The sequence below is a fragment of the Aquarana catesbeiana genome, linkage group LG05 (assembly GCF_042186555.1).
Source record: "Aquarana catesbeiana isolate 2022-GZ linkage group LG05, ASM4218655v1, whole genome shotgun sequence".
NCBI lineage: Eukaryota > Metazoa > Chordata > Amphibia > Anura > Ranidae > Aquarana > Aquarana catesbeiana.
In genome coordinates this window covers 223,324,402-223,338,441 of record NC_133328.1, presented here as the reverse complement: position 1 = coordinate 223,338,441, position 14,040 = coordinate 223,324,402, and the positions used below count along the sequence as shown (strand labels likewise).

General features: G+C 40.7%; 1 protein-coding gene across 9 annotated transcripts in view; it reads right to left on the bottom strand.

The window, feature by feature from the left end:
- Positions 1 to 14,040, bottom strand: part of LRRFIP2 (LRR binding FLII interacting protein 2) — a 190,914-nt gene that overhangs the window by 19,817 nt on the left and 157,057 nt on the right. For 6 of the 9 annotated variants that reach the window (XM_073630580.1, XM_073630582.1, XM_073630584.1 and 3 more), the window contains 3 exons: positions 11,734 to 11,826; positions 11,361 to 11,453; positions 2,673 to 2,774 (listed from right to left, as the gene is read on the bottom strand). In XM_073630580.1, the coding sequence (XP_073486681.1) occupies positions 2,673 to 2,774; positions 11,361 to 11,453; positions 11,734 to 11,826 (288 nt within the window). The remainder of the gene's footprint in view (positions 1 to 2,672; positions 2,775 to 11,360; positions 11,454 to 11,733; positions 11,827 to 14,040) is intronic. The other 3 variants (XM_073630583.1, XM_073630587.1, XM_073630588.1) reach the window with 1 other exon arrangement.

Here is a 14,040-nt window from a genome sequence, read left to right as displayed (position 1 = left end):
AGATTTTTTTTTTTTTTTCTTTTTGAACTACTTTTGACAAGCATATAGTTTTAGGACTGGTAGTTCTGTTCCATGCCCTTAGATGATAAATGCAATCAGTGACTAGAGGTCGCTCTCAAACCTAAATTAGAGACTGGCCACTCACTCAGTGAGCTCCACGCTAGCCTGTGGAGCTAATCCCCTGTGGCAAAGCGTGGATGTCTCTGCGTGTTTGCAGACCCACCCCACTAACCAGATTCAGGCAGGCTCCAACTGGTGCCAATTTTGGACACTATGCTTGGCATACTCCCGCTTAAGTGTCTGGCTGGGTGAGGCCTGTGTATGGCAATTCTTTGCAATGTCAATGATGTCAAATAGAACCAAAGCCCGCCAAGCAGAGGGACCCAATACTGGATACGTTTACAAATTTAGGGTGTCGTCAGCAGCCAAAGTATTGCCAGTTGAGACAGTAGGTATGACGTATCCAGTTTGCAAAAGTTCTATAGGAGGCTGGAAATTGTATATTACAGTTATAAATTCTCAATATTTTATATTTGTAATTTTCTCTCATTACAGCATCTGGAGGAGGGTTCTGGTTGACTTCCAGTTTTTGTCTTTGAATGTTCAAGCGATCGTGTTGATCATGGCCATATACATTTTCACTGGACGGTCCTGCCCAGCTCTTTTATGACATCTGTGGTGTGGCGACAGTAGAATGGAACCTCCACCTCATGCACGGAGATGAGAAAGGTACCCCAATTAGACTGAACAAATACAAAAATAGTTGAGCCCTTATGTCTTCCCCATGGACCCATTGCATATTATCTGAGAAGCTGGTACCTTTAGAATTACAGGACAGAGAAGCTTAGCACAAAAAACTTCCCTCGCTGTGTATATGTACAGAGACCTCCCCAGGCACCATGAATTACCCAGGTAAGTGGCAGAAATGATACTCCTCCTCATGGTGAGGTACCCAGTTATGTCAGAAAGCCAAGGGCTGTGTAGAAGTTAAACTACGTTGGGATTTCACGCCTGCTACCCAATATAAAGTTATCTGGCTTTGAATCGCCCCCATAACACCCCCCCCCAGATATACTTCTGTAGTAGATCATTCAACTCACAAATAATGAGTTTATTTACCATGTTCTTGTTCATATTGTTTACTACCCACACACATTTCTGGCTGACACCCCAAAAGGGCTAATCCACTGTGGCACAAGAAGGGATACTTACATGGGTAGAGGCCCTTCCCAAATCTCCTTAAAATGCACTTTTATTCCATCTGCTATAACTTCAGACACAAACTTTCAAAGATCTATGACCCTTCAGTGCACATTTTTCTTCTCTATTGCTAGACTTGTCCCCTTTGTAATATTTACAACCGACTAGGTGGGCTCTCTAGAAGGGCATCCCACACAACTCCTTGACTGGGCTTAAAAGACCACAAACCTACCCGTAGGCTCCCTGAGCCCTCCTTATAACACCTAACTCTACTTCCTAATCCATACTTCATTCACCCATATCTTTCTCTCCATCCTGCTAAAGCAACTTCCAAACTAACTCTTGCCCCCCCCACTGCTCCCACCTAACATGCCCCACCCATACCTCACCATAGATGCCGCCACCCCCCCCCCCCCCTTTGCACTTCTGTTAGCCATATCACTCACCTTTTCCTCACACAATATTACACCAAACCCAAAGTTCTCACACTTGGAAAACCAAGAAAAGAGAGCAGAAGAGATATGCACACACATTTCTGACATAAAATTTCATAGCCCAGGTTGACATGAGGTCGAGCCAATTTGAGACATGCAAGAGTCAAATGTTTGTTATTTTGGATTGCCACTGAATCATAACAATGATGCCTTTTACAATGTTCATGAATTATTTTGTTTCAAATTAAAAAAAAAAAGAATGAGAAAAAAAGTTCAAATTATTTTAACTGTGTAGGCTTAGTCCAAGTTCACTTACTGTAGGTATGATAAAATCCAGATCAAAATCAGGAAAGTATCTTGACATTACAGCTTATTATTTTTGTTTTTATTTTTTAGAACAGTAATGTTCTAACTGCTAATTCAACTAGAACACTTAAATTAGTGTTAAACAAAATAGTAAATATACTGTATAGTCAACTAAAGTGGCAAAAGTATAAATTGCATGCAATTTTTTTTTTCCCATAATTGAAAATAGATTTTATTTTAATGCATTAAGATCCTACTCACACTGGGGCAATGCAGTGCCATTTATTAGTAGCAACTCAACACATTAATGTGCTGCCCTAACATTACGCTTGTTGACTCAATGTACCATTGTGAATGGCCCCTAAAGGTATTACTGCACAGATCAATTTACCATGCACCTGTATATTTTTTATTTATTTTAGGTATTTACTAAATAAAAGTCAAGTCAAAGTGTTATCACTTGTAACATAGTGTTAGTGCCAGACAGGTTTCAATAAGATGTGTACGAAGCAAAAAACTTTGTTTGAGTTGATGATAAAAGTAACCATTCATGAAGTTAAAAAAAAAATCCAAAATAAAAAATAATCCCACATAATCAATATTTCTATTTGGAAAATTATTCTGAAATAAAAAAATAACTCATCCATCATAGGGAATTGAGTCTATTTTGTCTAGAGATAAACCCGCACTTAGCTGCTCTGGTCACTCTCAGATACACAGCAGATACTGTACCTCTCCTATCTTCATTTTTCCTTTCACATCAGCCAGCTCATCCCTGAGCTCGTCCCGTTCATTTCTAATGCAGTCAAAGTACTCTTTCTGCCTCTCTAAAGCCTGCAAAGCAGGCAAATTAACAGTAGAGTAGAAGAGACAGGCAAAGCAGCAGAAGGGAAAAAGAAAGAGAAGGAAAATGAAACAGACATGGGCAAAACAGAGAATCAGGCAAACACACAAGACTAGACACAAGCAAACTTTTCACAAAACCAGCACAAGTGATCATGCAATCTAAGAACCTAGTAGTCACAACCTTTTGAATGCTCTCTTCAGAATATAGAAAAAAACTCTAGGTCCAGAGAAAAAAAAGCAACTAAGTATGTCATCATAAATTAATTGAAATCTTGACCTAGATATTTAGATACATAAATTTGCCAACAACTTCCATTCTTCTAAACGAAGACAAATATAATTAATCATTGACAAGTCAGTCGTGCATCTAGCATCTGTAACTAAAACTACCTCACTGCAAATCACACTTACTGCTTAAAGTAAACTTCATCACAACACACTTAATGATTGATTGCTCAAAAACCAACATGCAATGACATTTTAGATTGTCAGGAGCAGACCAGAATGCAAAACATATGTGTTTAATGACCTCAGACTCAAGTAAATATAACCTGTGGTAGTGGTTATCTTAGATAAGGATTTATAATCTATTTCACCTAAAATTTTAGATATGCTACAATTTGTTATTACAAAGAAATAAGGGATAATGATAGGTCAAAACCACTTTTTATAAAATAAAAATTTTTCATGTAACCACTAAAACAGGATTACCCTGAAGTGCATGTCCAGACAAAAGTTCAAGTTAGACTTACCGGTAACTTGTTTTCCAGGACAGCACATGAGAGAGTGGCTCCACCCACTAGAAAACAGGAAACACAAACTCCACCACATTTTAAAAGGAGGCTTCTCCCCACAGCTCATCAGTTGTAGTAGAGTACCTCTGGCCCAAGATGGAACACATAATCAGAATATGGTTAATCACAGCATATATATCGATATATATATCTATCTATCTATCTATAGATATAGATAGATAGATATATATATCTATATACATATAAAAACATGAAGGGCGCGTAGTTTGCTGTCCTGAAAGACTCCTGGGAAAACAAGTTACTGATAAGTCCAATTGGAACTTTCCCTTATCGTCTTTCAGGACAGCACATGAGAGGATAATCGAGACTTACCAACTAGGGAGGGACAACAGCCTGCAGGACCTTTCTGCCAAATGCCTGATCACCAGCTGACAGAAGATCCAGTCTGTAATGATGGACAAACATTAAATAACTTGACCACTTAGCCGCCTTACAAATTTGTAAGCACCAGCTTTTTCTGCCCATGTAGTGGCCAGAGATCTAGTAGAGTGTGCTCGTATTCCCGGCGGAGGAGACAAACCCATCTGGGAATAAGCTTTCGAAATAGCCAATCTTAGCCATCTAGCAATTGACCCCTTTGATGCTTGGCGTCCTTTTCTGTTGCCATAAAAAAGAGCAAATAAAGAGTCCATCTAAAGTCCTTTGTTACTTCCAAATAATGTAATAAAATTCTTCTTACATCTAAATTATGGAATAAATGTTCCTTTCTTCCTGAAGGATTTGAACAAAAAGTTGTCAGGATGATTTCCTGCGATCTGTTATGAACTGACGCCACCTTTGGCAAAAACCCCGGATCTGTTTTAAGCACAATCCTGTCTGGGTAAATTAACAAAAAAGGTTCTTTTACTGAAAGAGCATGTAGTTCACCAATTCTTCTCACAGTCGTAACTGCAACTAATGGAACAATAGCAACTAAAAAATGGACTTTCAAGGCACACAGGTATACTATCTATAAAAAGTAAAAATGGTTTTATTTGAGTATGGTCTACAAAAAATAAGAACAATTGATACAAATAGATACATAGAACAAAAAATATTTGCATATAGTATTTTCTACCCTACATACACCCAGGACACCACTTAATGTGATACATGTATACAATGACGCATCCAGAAACAGGTGGGGAACAAATTCCCAAGCAGGTGTTCTGATTGCGGATGTGAAAAAGCAAGTTGTGGGTCGGATTGTAGATCCGGGTAGGTGTATTCTTAATAGCTCGACATGTTGTGCGTATGGAAAATGCTTCTTCAGGCGCTAAGAAACTATCTGCTGGATATACATAAAATACATCAATAAATATAATGTATATCAAAGTATAAACACAAAACATAATTGAGGATAAAATACAAAACATCAAATAAGTGCAGCATTTGCTCCAACAGAGTATGACGGCCGCATGGAGACCCCATAAGGGAACTGGTCACCTGGGGGCAGAACGGCAAAGCCAGGTAGCTGAGGGACCTAATGTATCATGGTATAGGGCAGGGATATGCAATTAGCGGACCTCCAGCTGTTGCAAAACTACAAGTCCCATCATGCCTCTGCCTCTGGGTGTCATGCTTTGGCTGTCAGAGTCTTTCTAGTCCTCATGGACTTGTAGTTCTGCAACAGCTGGAGGTCCGCTAATTGCATATCCCTGGTATAGGGGTTAAAGTATATTTTTGTATAACCTAGTACAGAAAAGACCGTATACTCCCCAAAATAACAACAAAGGAAAGGGACCAAATTATCCCAGAGAGAGGGTTCCAGGGGTATTAATTGTATAAGAAAAAAACACAATTGGGGCTATACGGAAATTATTAAATTAAAAATGATAACTATAGGGGAGGGAAACCTAATGCATTAACAGATTCGGGGAATATTAGATAACAATAAAAACCAAAAAACACAGCTTACCACCATATGGTAGTCAGGCATGGTGAAAAAAATTATGTAGATATGGTATCTCAGCTGGTAAGCTAGATATCTACTTATCTACTTACCAGCTGAGATACTATATCTGCATAATTTTTTTCACCATGCCGGACTACCATATGGTAAGCTGTGTTTTTTGTTTCTTATTATCTAATATTCCCCGTATCTGTTAATACATTAGGTTTCCCTCCCCTATATTTATCATTTTTAATGTAATAATTTCCGTATAGCCCCAATTGTTTTTTTTCTTATACAATTAATACCCCTGGAACCCTCTTTCTGGGATAATTTGGTCCCTTTCCTTTGTTGTTATTTTGGGGAGTATATGGCCTTTTCTGTACTAGGCTATACAAATATATACTTTAACCCCTATACCGCGATACATATTTATATATTTATAAATATATATATTTATTGATGTATTTTATGTATATCCAGCAGATAATTCCTTAGCTCCTGAAGAAGCGTTTTCCATACGCGCAACATGTCGAGCTATTAAGAATACACCTACCCGGATCTACAATCCGACCCACAACTAGCTTTTTCACATCCACAATCGGAACACCTGCTTGGGAATTAGTTCCCCACCTGTTTCTGGATGCGTCATTGTATACATGTATCACATTAAGTGGTGTCCTGGGTGTATGTAGGGTAGAAAATACTAATTATATGCAAATATTTTTTGTTCTATGTATCTATTTGTATCAATTGTTTTTATTTTTGTAGACCATACTCAAATAAAACCATTTTTACTTTTTATAGATAGTATACCTGTGTGCCTTGAAAGTCTATTTTTTAGTTGCTATAGCTCCATAAGTTTAATATCGGGATGTTGGCACAATACTACTTACGTACCTACAGTGTCACCCTGTTTCCAGGTACATTTTAAATTTGGGAATTTCTCAAGTAACTGCAACTAAGAATACTGTTTTAAGAATCCAATTCCTCTCAACGAGATTGCCTGCAATGTTTCAAACCGATCTTTTGTGAAGGCTTGCAAAACTACTGACAGGTCCCATTTAGGAAAATGTTTAGTAGGAACTGATCTGGACCTAGTAAGTGCCCTAAAAAATCTTGTGACCAAAGGAACTGAGGAAATAGGTTTTTCCAAGTATACTCCCAAGGGCAGCCACTTGCACTTTAAGAGTGCTAATTGCAAAACCTTTGTCCACACTATTTTGTAGAAACTCCAGAATCGACACAATGTCTTCTAAAGTTCGGTTTGACGAACGATATCAAACGTTGTAAACTTTAGCGTAGATATCTCTCGTTACTCTCTTTCAACTGGCGAGTAAAGTGGATACTAGAGACTCTGACAAACCTTTGTTTTTTAACAACTGCTCCTCAGATACCAAGCGGTGAGACAATCTGGCTACATCCAGGTGATATACTGGGCCTTGAAGTAGTAATGTGGTGCTCCTGTTTGATTCCTCCCCTCTATCCTTATGATATAGTAATTCCTGTCTGTAAGGAAGCTGACAGAATGGTTTGATCGTCATTTGTAGGATGGAGGAAAACCAGGCTCTTTTCAGCCAAAACAGAGTAATCAAGATTACTGACACTTTTTCCTTTTGTATTTTCCTCAATACAAGAGGAATTAGCTGAAAAGGGGGAAGGCATATCATAGATGAAAGTTCCAGGGATGTGCTAAGGCAAGCTCCACTCTGCTTCCAGAATTTTTTGTCTACTCAAGAAGTCTGCTACTTCATTTAGCGTGCCCTTGAGATGTATTGCTGACAGGGAGAGTAAATGCTTCTCTGCCCACTCTAGGATTTCTGATGACAGCATTAGAAGAGCCCTGCTCCTGGTACCCCCCTGTATGTTCAGGTATGCCATGGTAGTGGCATTGTCTGAAAAAATCTGCACATGGGACCCTTGGAGGTTTGGAGAGAAGGCAGCTAAGGCTAGAGTGACTGCTTTCAACTCCCTCCAGTTTGAGGATCTTCCTGCTTCGGATCGGGACCAAACTCCCTGTGCTATATTTTGATCCCAGTGGGCTCCCCATCCCCAACTGCTGGCATCTGTCGTGACCTTTAGTTCTGTTGGGAAGGACCAGAGTAAGCCCCTTGACAGAACTGCCTGACTTCTCCACCATCAAAGGGTCCTCTTTACCCTGGTGGGAAGCTTTACTTTTGTGTCTAAGCTTTCTGGGCTGTGATCCCAAACCCTTAAAAAAAAACTCTGGAGGGGCCTGAAATGGAGTCTCCCCCATTGAATGGCCGGCATGGTTGAAGGTAAGGTTTCCAGGGCTGACATAATCCTTCTGATTGATACCTCCTAGTTTGTCTGAAGGCTGGCTACTACACTCAAGACTTTTTCTTTCTTCTCTTCTGGAAGAAAAACCCTTTGCTCTACAGAAACAGAAACCTAGAAACTGAACTGAAACTGGATTGAAATTTGAATGTTCACAATCCAGCCCAAGGCTTCCAGATGACTGCGGGCCTTGGTCAGGTCTACCTGTAACTTCTCTCTGGAAGGGGCAAAGAATAGGAGATCATCCAGATAAGGGATGACCGCAATTCCCTGCAGACGGAGAGAAGCTAGGGCTTCCACCATTATTTTGGTAAATATTCGAGGGGCGGAAGAAAGACCAAACGGGAGGGCCTTGAATTGTAGATGCAGCACCTCCTTCCCCATATTGATTGCCAGCCTGAGGTACTTTTGAGACTGAGAGGCTATAGGCACATGCAGGTACGCCATGAAGCATCCCTTGACTAAGAGATTTCTTACCGAAAAGATGAGTCCATGCGGAATCTCCTGTATTGAGGATGAGATGGAAGCTTCCTGACAGTTTCTTTATCAGGAAAATATGGGAATAGAAACCCCGGTGACGTTCCTCTGGAGATACCTGAATCACAACACCCTGTTGCATCAGATCCCCCAACAGGTTTTTCATGGCTAGGGCCTTTGTTGTGTTCCTTGGCAGGTCTGTTACACAGTATCTTTCTGGAGGAAGGTACGAAAGTTATATTTTGTATCCCTGGGCCAGCATGTTTAGAATAAATGGGTTTTTCATCAGGCTTGCCCAGAGAGGAAGGAATTTTTGAAGCCTTCCTCCCACAGGTAAACACAAGTCATTGTGTTTTATTGGTTGGCGCAGGAGGATTGAAAAGGACATTCCCTCTGCCTTTACCTCTTTGTGCCGACCAGTTCCTTCTCTTTTCTTGGGGCCTGTTACCCTGTTCCTGCTTTTTTTGAGGTCGAAAAAACGCTTCACTGGCTGCTTTTTCTTTTTAACAGGAAAGGATTTCTTTTTATCACCTGTCCTATCTAGAACAGAATCTAGATCAGGACCGAATAAAAGATATCCCAAAAAAGGAATACCACACAATTTATTTTTGGACGCTGCGTCCCCAGGCCAGGTCTTCAGCCATAGAGCTCTCCTAGCTGAGTTAATGCTCCGGATCTGGCTGATTTCCTTATTGATTCTGCAGAAGCGTCAGAAAGATAAGCTACAGCTGCTGCTAGAGTTGAAAAAGAATCAAGAATCTCCTACTTGGGTGAATCTGCTATAATGTGGGCTTTTAGCTGATTTAGCTAGAACTCCATGTTTCTAGAGACACAGGTAGTAGCCATAGCCTGTTTTAGGTTGCCCATAATGGATTGCCAAGCCTTTTTAAGCTGCTGATCCATTCCTTTTGTCCATGGGATCCTTTAGTATACCCATGTCTTCAAATACCAAGTTGGTTGATCTGGAAACTTGGGAAAACGCTGCATCTAATTTGGGAACTTTGTTCCAAAACGCCTCTGGATCTTCACTGAACGAAAAGTGTCTTTTATGCGCTCTTGGGAAAAAGGTTTTTTCTCTGGATCAGCCCATTCCTTTTTAATAGCCTCTGAGATTACCAAATGAACGGGGAAAGTGCGACTTTTTGTTTCACTAAGCCCTGCGTACATACAATCCATGCATCGATAATTCTTTCTTTTCTTCATCTAATCCCAATGTTGCATAGACTGCTTTCAACAGACTGTCAACTTGTTCCAAGGACAGTTTGTATCCAGAAGATGCATCTTCTGCCTTTTCTTCCTCCTCCTCCTCCTCCTCCTCTTCCCTGGAGTGAAAGGGTGAATGCTCCCCTTGGGTAGGAGGGCCAGCTTCAGCCTCTACCGCTGGGATTGATTGTGAGCCCTGAGAGGATCCTGAGGTTGTTGTCTGACTCAGGGATGATGTTGCAAGAGAAGAGAGAAAAGATTGTATGGTAGCATCTAGCTCTTTCTTAACTGATGCGATTAACTCGCTGCATACAGAAGAAGCTTATTCCTTAACTAAGGAGTTAATGCAAACTTGACATAAAGTCTTCTTCCAACCCTCTGGTAACTTTGTTTTACATGAGGGCATCTCTTTTTGATAGTTGGATCAGAGCTCTTAGCCTGTCAAAAATAAAAAAAGACAAAAAGAGAACACCAGCATCCCAGTGAGTCAAACCTTCCTCCTAACGGGCTCACCACAGGTGCACAGGCAGAACAAAAGCCAACTCCCTGTGCCCAGACAGGCCCCAGCCACCAGGGGGGAAAACATTGAAGGAGAGAGGCACCAGAGTAAAAGAGGATAGAACCCATATACCCCCTTTACCTGGGCCTTGCTGGTGCCTGTCCCACTTGCTGCTGCCACAGAATCCATCATGGTGCTGCTTTCGTTCGGTGGCCTCCAAATGCTGGTTCCAGAATCCATAGACGCCGCTGCACCGGACCGGAACCGGAATATAGGCACCAGGACCGCCCCTTCCCTCCTCTCTTGCGCAATTTCCGCTGGAAATTACGATGCACCTGTTCCCAGTGCAGCCCCTTGCCGGATACCTCACTTCCGGCCGGCCGAGTCTCTACTCTGCCTCCACAAAGATGGCGGCGGCCTGTAACGCCGACATGCTTTCAAGAAACCCCCGCGAATGGCGGCCGCCGCCTAAGGAGCGGCTCCAGGAACAGTCATGCTCCTCTTAGCTAAAAAGGGAAAAGGGAACGCACTTACCAGCTACCCTCGGCGCAGCGTGGGAGGAGCGGACTCTCTGGAGGAAAAAAAGGTATGGTGGGGTAGGCAGCCTGGCCGCTCAGGACAGCACCTTAAGAGACCCTGACTCCTGCTCGGTGTTCCCTTGCCGGAGGAAACACAAAAACGGATGAGCTGTGGGAAGAAGCCTCCTTTTAAAATGTGGTGGAGTTTATGTTTCCTGTTTCCTAGTGGGTGGAGATAAGGGAAAATAATGTTTTGTCTCTAAAAATGCTGGAAGTGCAGAAAAAATTTGATTTTTTGTACATTTGGTTATATTGCTGTTGACATCCTCCTGTGGGCTGCAGCATAACCCAAAAACGGTGGACATGTTTACAAAAGTACACAGTGACCTCATCAGCATGCTGCTGTTTCTTTAACTGCAGTGTAGTCTATAGGTAGGTTCACTGCATGGCTGTGCTGTCTGGCAGCACTGGTTGACCAGATTTACAAAGCATTTGACAGCTAAAACAACTTATATATTTCAATTCAGCTCTTTGTTTCTATATGGAAATCCAGCTCTTTGTCTAGATTTTAGCATATTAAAAGTTTATCCCCAGATATTTCCCATGCTAACAGAAAACGCCCTCCCTCTCCCTTGACCATTTTATCTATTTATTCATTTTAAAAGCTTTTCGTGTCTTCTCAAATGGTTTTAGATTTTTACAGATCAGAATACACCTTTTAAAATAAGGTTAGAATATTAGATTAACATTAACCTTTCAATTACAATTAATATGATCTCTTATTAGTTTAGGGTATATTGGAGAATAATATATTTATATACAAGCATTGGTCTGCTTCTGACAAGCTATAATGTTTGATCCAGTCATTCACTACTGCCTTGTGCTTTTTCCTACCCCAATTTTTTTATCTTTCCAATTAACTGTCTCCTGTAGATCATACACCTCCCTTGTGCAAGTGTCTACTTTCTGTTGCAAACGCTGATTTTCCTGCAATCAAAATTCAGAAGAAACAGGGAAAGAAATGGAAAAAACACACAGAAAAAACAAAATCTCTGTAGTGCAACAACAAATAAACTAAAAGTAAAGCATTTTAAGAAAAGTTTAAGAAAAGGCAGTAGATTTAAAACTATACTTAAAAATATTTAACAATCATTTGTGTTGAATTTATAAGGGATGTGAAGGCCATGATTAGAAAACAATTGCTTAAAATGTTATTTTCAGCTGATAAAAGAAGAATATATTGTGCAGTTTCTCAATTAATACATACCTCTATCAATTCATCTCTTTGGCGAATACCTTCTTTAAGTTCATCTAACTTATGCTGTAGAATACCGCATGCATGTTTTTGTCTTTCTAAATCCTGCATGGGATAGAAATAGCATAGTTTAGGAACAATCTTTTGTGGACTTAATTTAGTAACAATTTTTTGTGTTCCTAATTTAGGAGACTTCATTTACCAGCCTATAGTTATCCCTACCCAAAAACGAGGAGGTTTGATTAACCTGTAAAGCCCATATATTGGAGTGCAGTACAGCACACAGGCTGAAAATTCATAGACTGTACCTTCAGGTGATTGGACACTGCAAAGTAACCATACCCCACTCCACAAGTCCTCTGTTTTGTAGAAAGCAACACAGAGTAACTTAGGAATAGAAGGAAGGTTGGCCTGTGTCCTGTATTGTACTTCAAGATATGACATTTACAGGCAAGTCAAAATTCCGCTTATCTTAATCATACAGTGCAGAACAGAGCATGGATATTCAAAGACCCTCGAATGTCCCAAAGGCAAACAGGACTGTGCCAACAAGCCCAACAGTAACAGGCGGTCATCAGACTCAACATGGAGTGCTGATGAAATTATCTTGCAGCCAAAAGATAGATACACATAAGCTTACTTCTACCTCGTAGAACTTGGAGAATGTAAGAACTGGATACAAAGAAAATCCATCTTTTCTTATAGAAGCTCGGGCTTTTAAATAATACTGACAGCTCTGACAACATCCAGACAATGAAGTGCAATCTCTTTGAGGTGCTTAGGAGTAAGGCACAAGAGGGAAGGGTTAGGTCTTTGTTAGGAAGTTAGATATCACATAACCAAATTAAAATCCCAAAGAAGCATAAGGTGTTTTAAGGCAGGTCTAAACTGGGAAACATACTGAATAAAAGGTTTTTCACAAAGGAAAAGAAAGATATGTTTTTTGGGAAAAAAATGGTCAGTGCAAAAGCTGCCCTTAAGAACATTTATGGCCCACATCTGATTAAGTCCAGATTGTAGGAAGGCCAAAATTCAAGAATCAGAAATCCCCGGGATTGAAATGTTTTGTGTTTGCACCAGGCAAAGAAGGATTCCCAGGTATTACAGTCAATTTTTCTGGAAGTGGCTTTTTGGATTTGAGTAACATGGGAATGACAGAATCGGAGACGTTCTCAAGTCCTAGATCTCAGCCATACCGTTAAAGCCAGGTTAATGAGACAGAATGGAACAAGGGCACGGAGATAGAAGGTCTTTGGAAGAGGGCAGGGATTGTCTCCTCTAAGTTTGAGCATGTCTGTATACCAGGTTCTCCTGGGCCAGTTTGCCGCAATGGAAATTAGCGGTTTCTTTCCTTGCACTAATTTGCAGAGTAGTCAAAGCAGAATTCACACTGGAAGAAAGGAATACAGTGGCTTGTATTCACACCCCTTGAAATTTTCCACATTTTGTCATGTTACAACCAAAAACGTAAATGTATTTTTTTCGGATTTTATGTGATAGACCAACACAAAGTGGCACATGATTGTGAAGTGGAAGGAAAATGATAAATTGTTTTTAAAATGTTTAACAAATAAAAATGTGAAAAGTGTAGCATGCATTTGTATTCAGCCCCCTTTACTCTGATACCCCTAACTAAAATCTAGTGGAACGAATTGCATTCAGAAGTCACCTGATTAGTAAATAGAGTCCACCTGTGTAATCTAATCTCAGAGAAGCAGCCAAGAGGCCCATGGTAACTCTGGAGGAGCTGCAGAGATCCACAGCTCAGGTGGGAGAATATGTCCACAGGACAACTATTAGTCGTGCACTCCACAAATCCGGCCTTTATGGAAATGTGGCAAGAATAAAGCCATTGTTGAAAGAAAGCCATAAGAAGTCCGTTTGCAGTTTGCGAGAAGCCATGTGGGAGGACACAGCAAACATACGGAAGAAGGTGCTCTGGTCAGATGAGACCAAAATGGAACTTTTTGGCCTAATAGCAAAACGCCATGTGTGACGGAAATCTAAAACTGCACATCACCCTGAACACACCATCCCCACTGTGAAACATGGTGTTAGCAGCATCATGTTGTAGGGATGCTTTTTTTCAGCAGGGACAGGGAAGCTGATAAGAGTTGATGGGATAATGAATGGAGCAAAATACAGGGCAATTCTAGGAGAAAACCTGTTCAAGTCTGCAAAAGATATGAGACTGGGGCTGGGGTTCACCTTCCAGCAAGACAACGACCCTAAACATACAGCCAGAGCTAAAATGGAATGGTTTAGATCAAAGCATATTCATGTGTTAGAATGGTACAGTCAATGTCCAGATCTAAATCC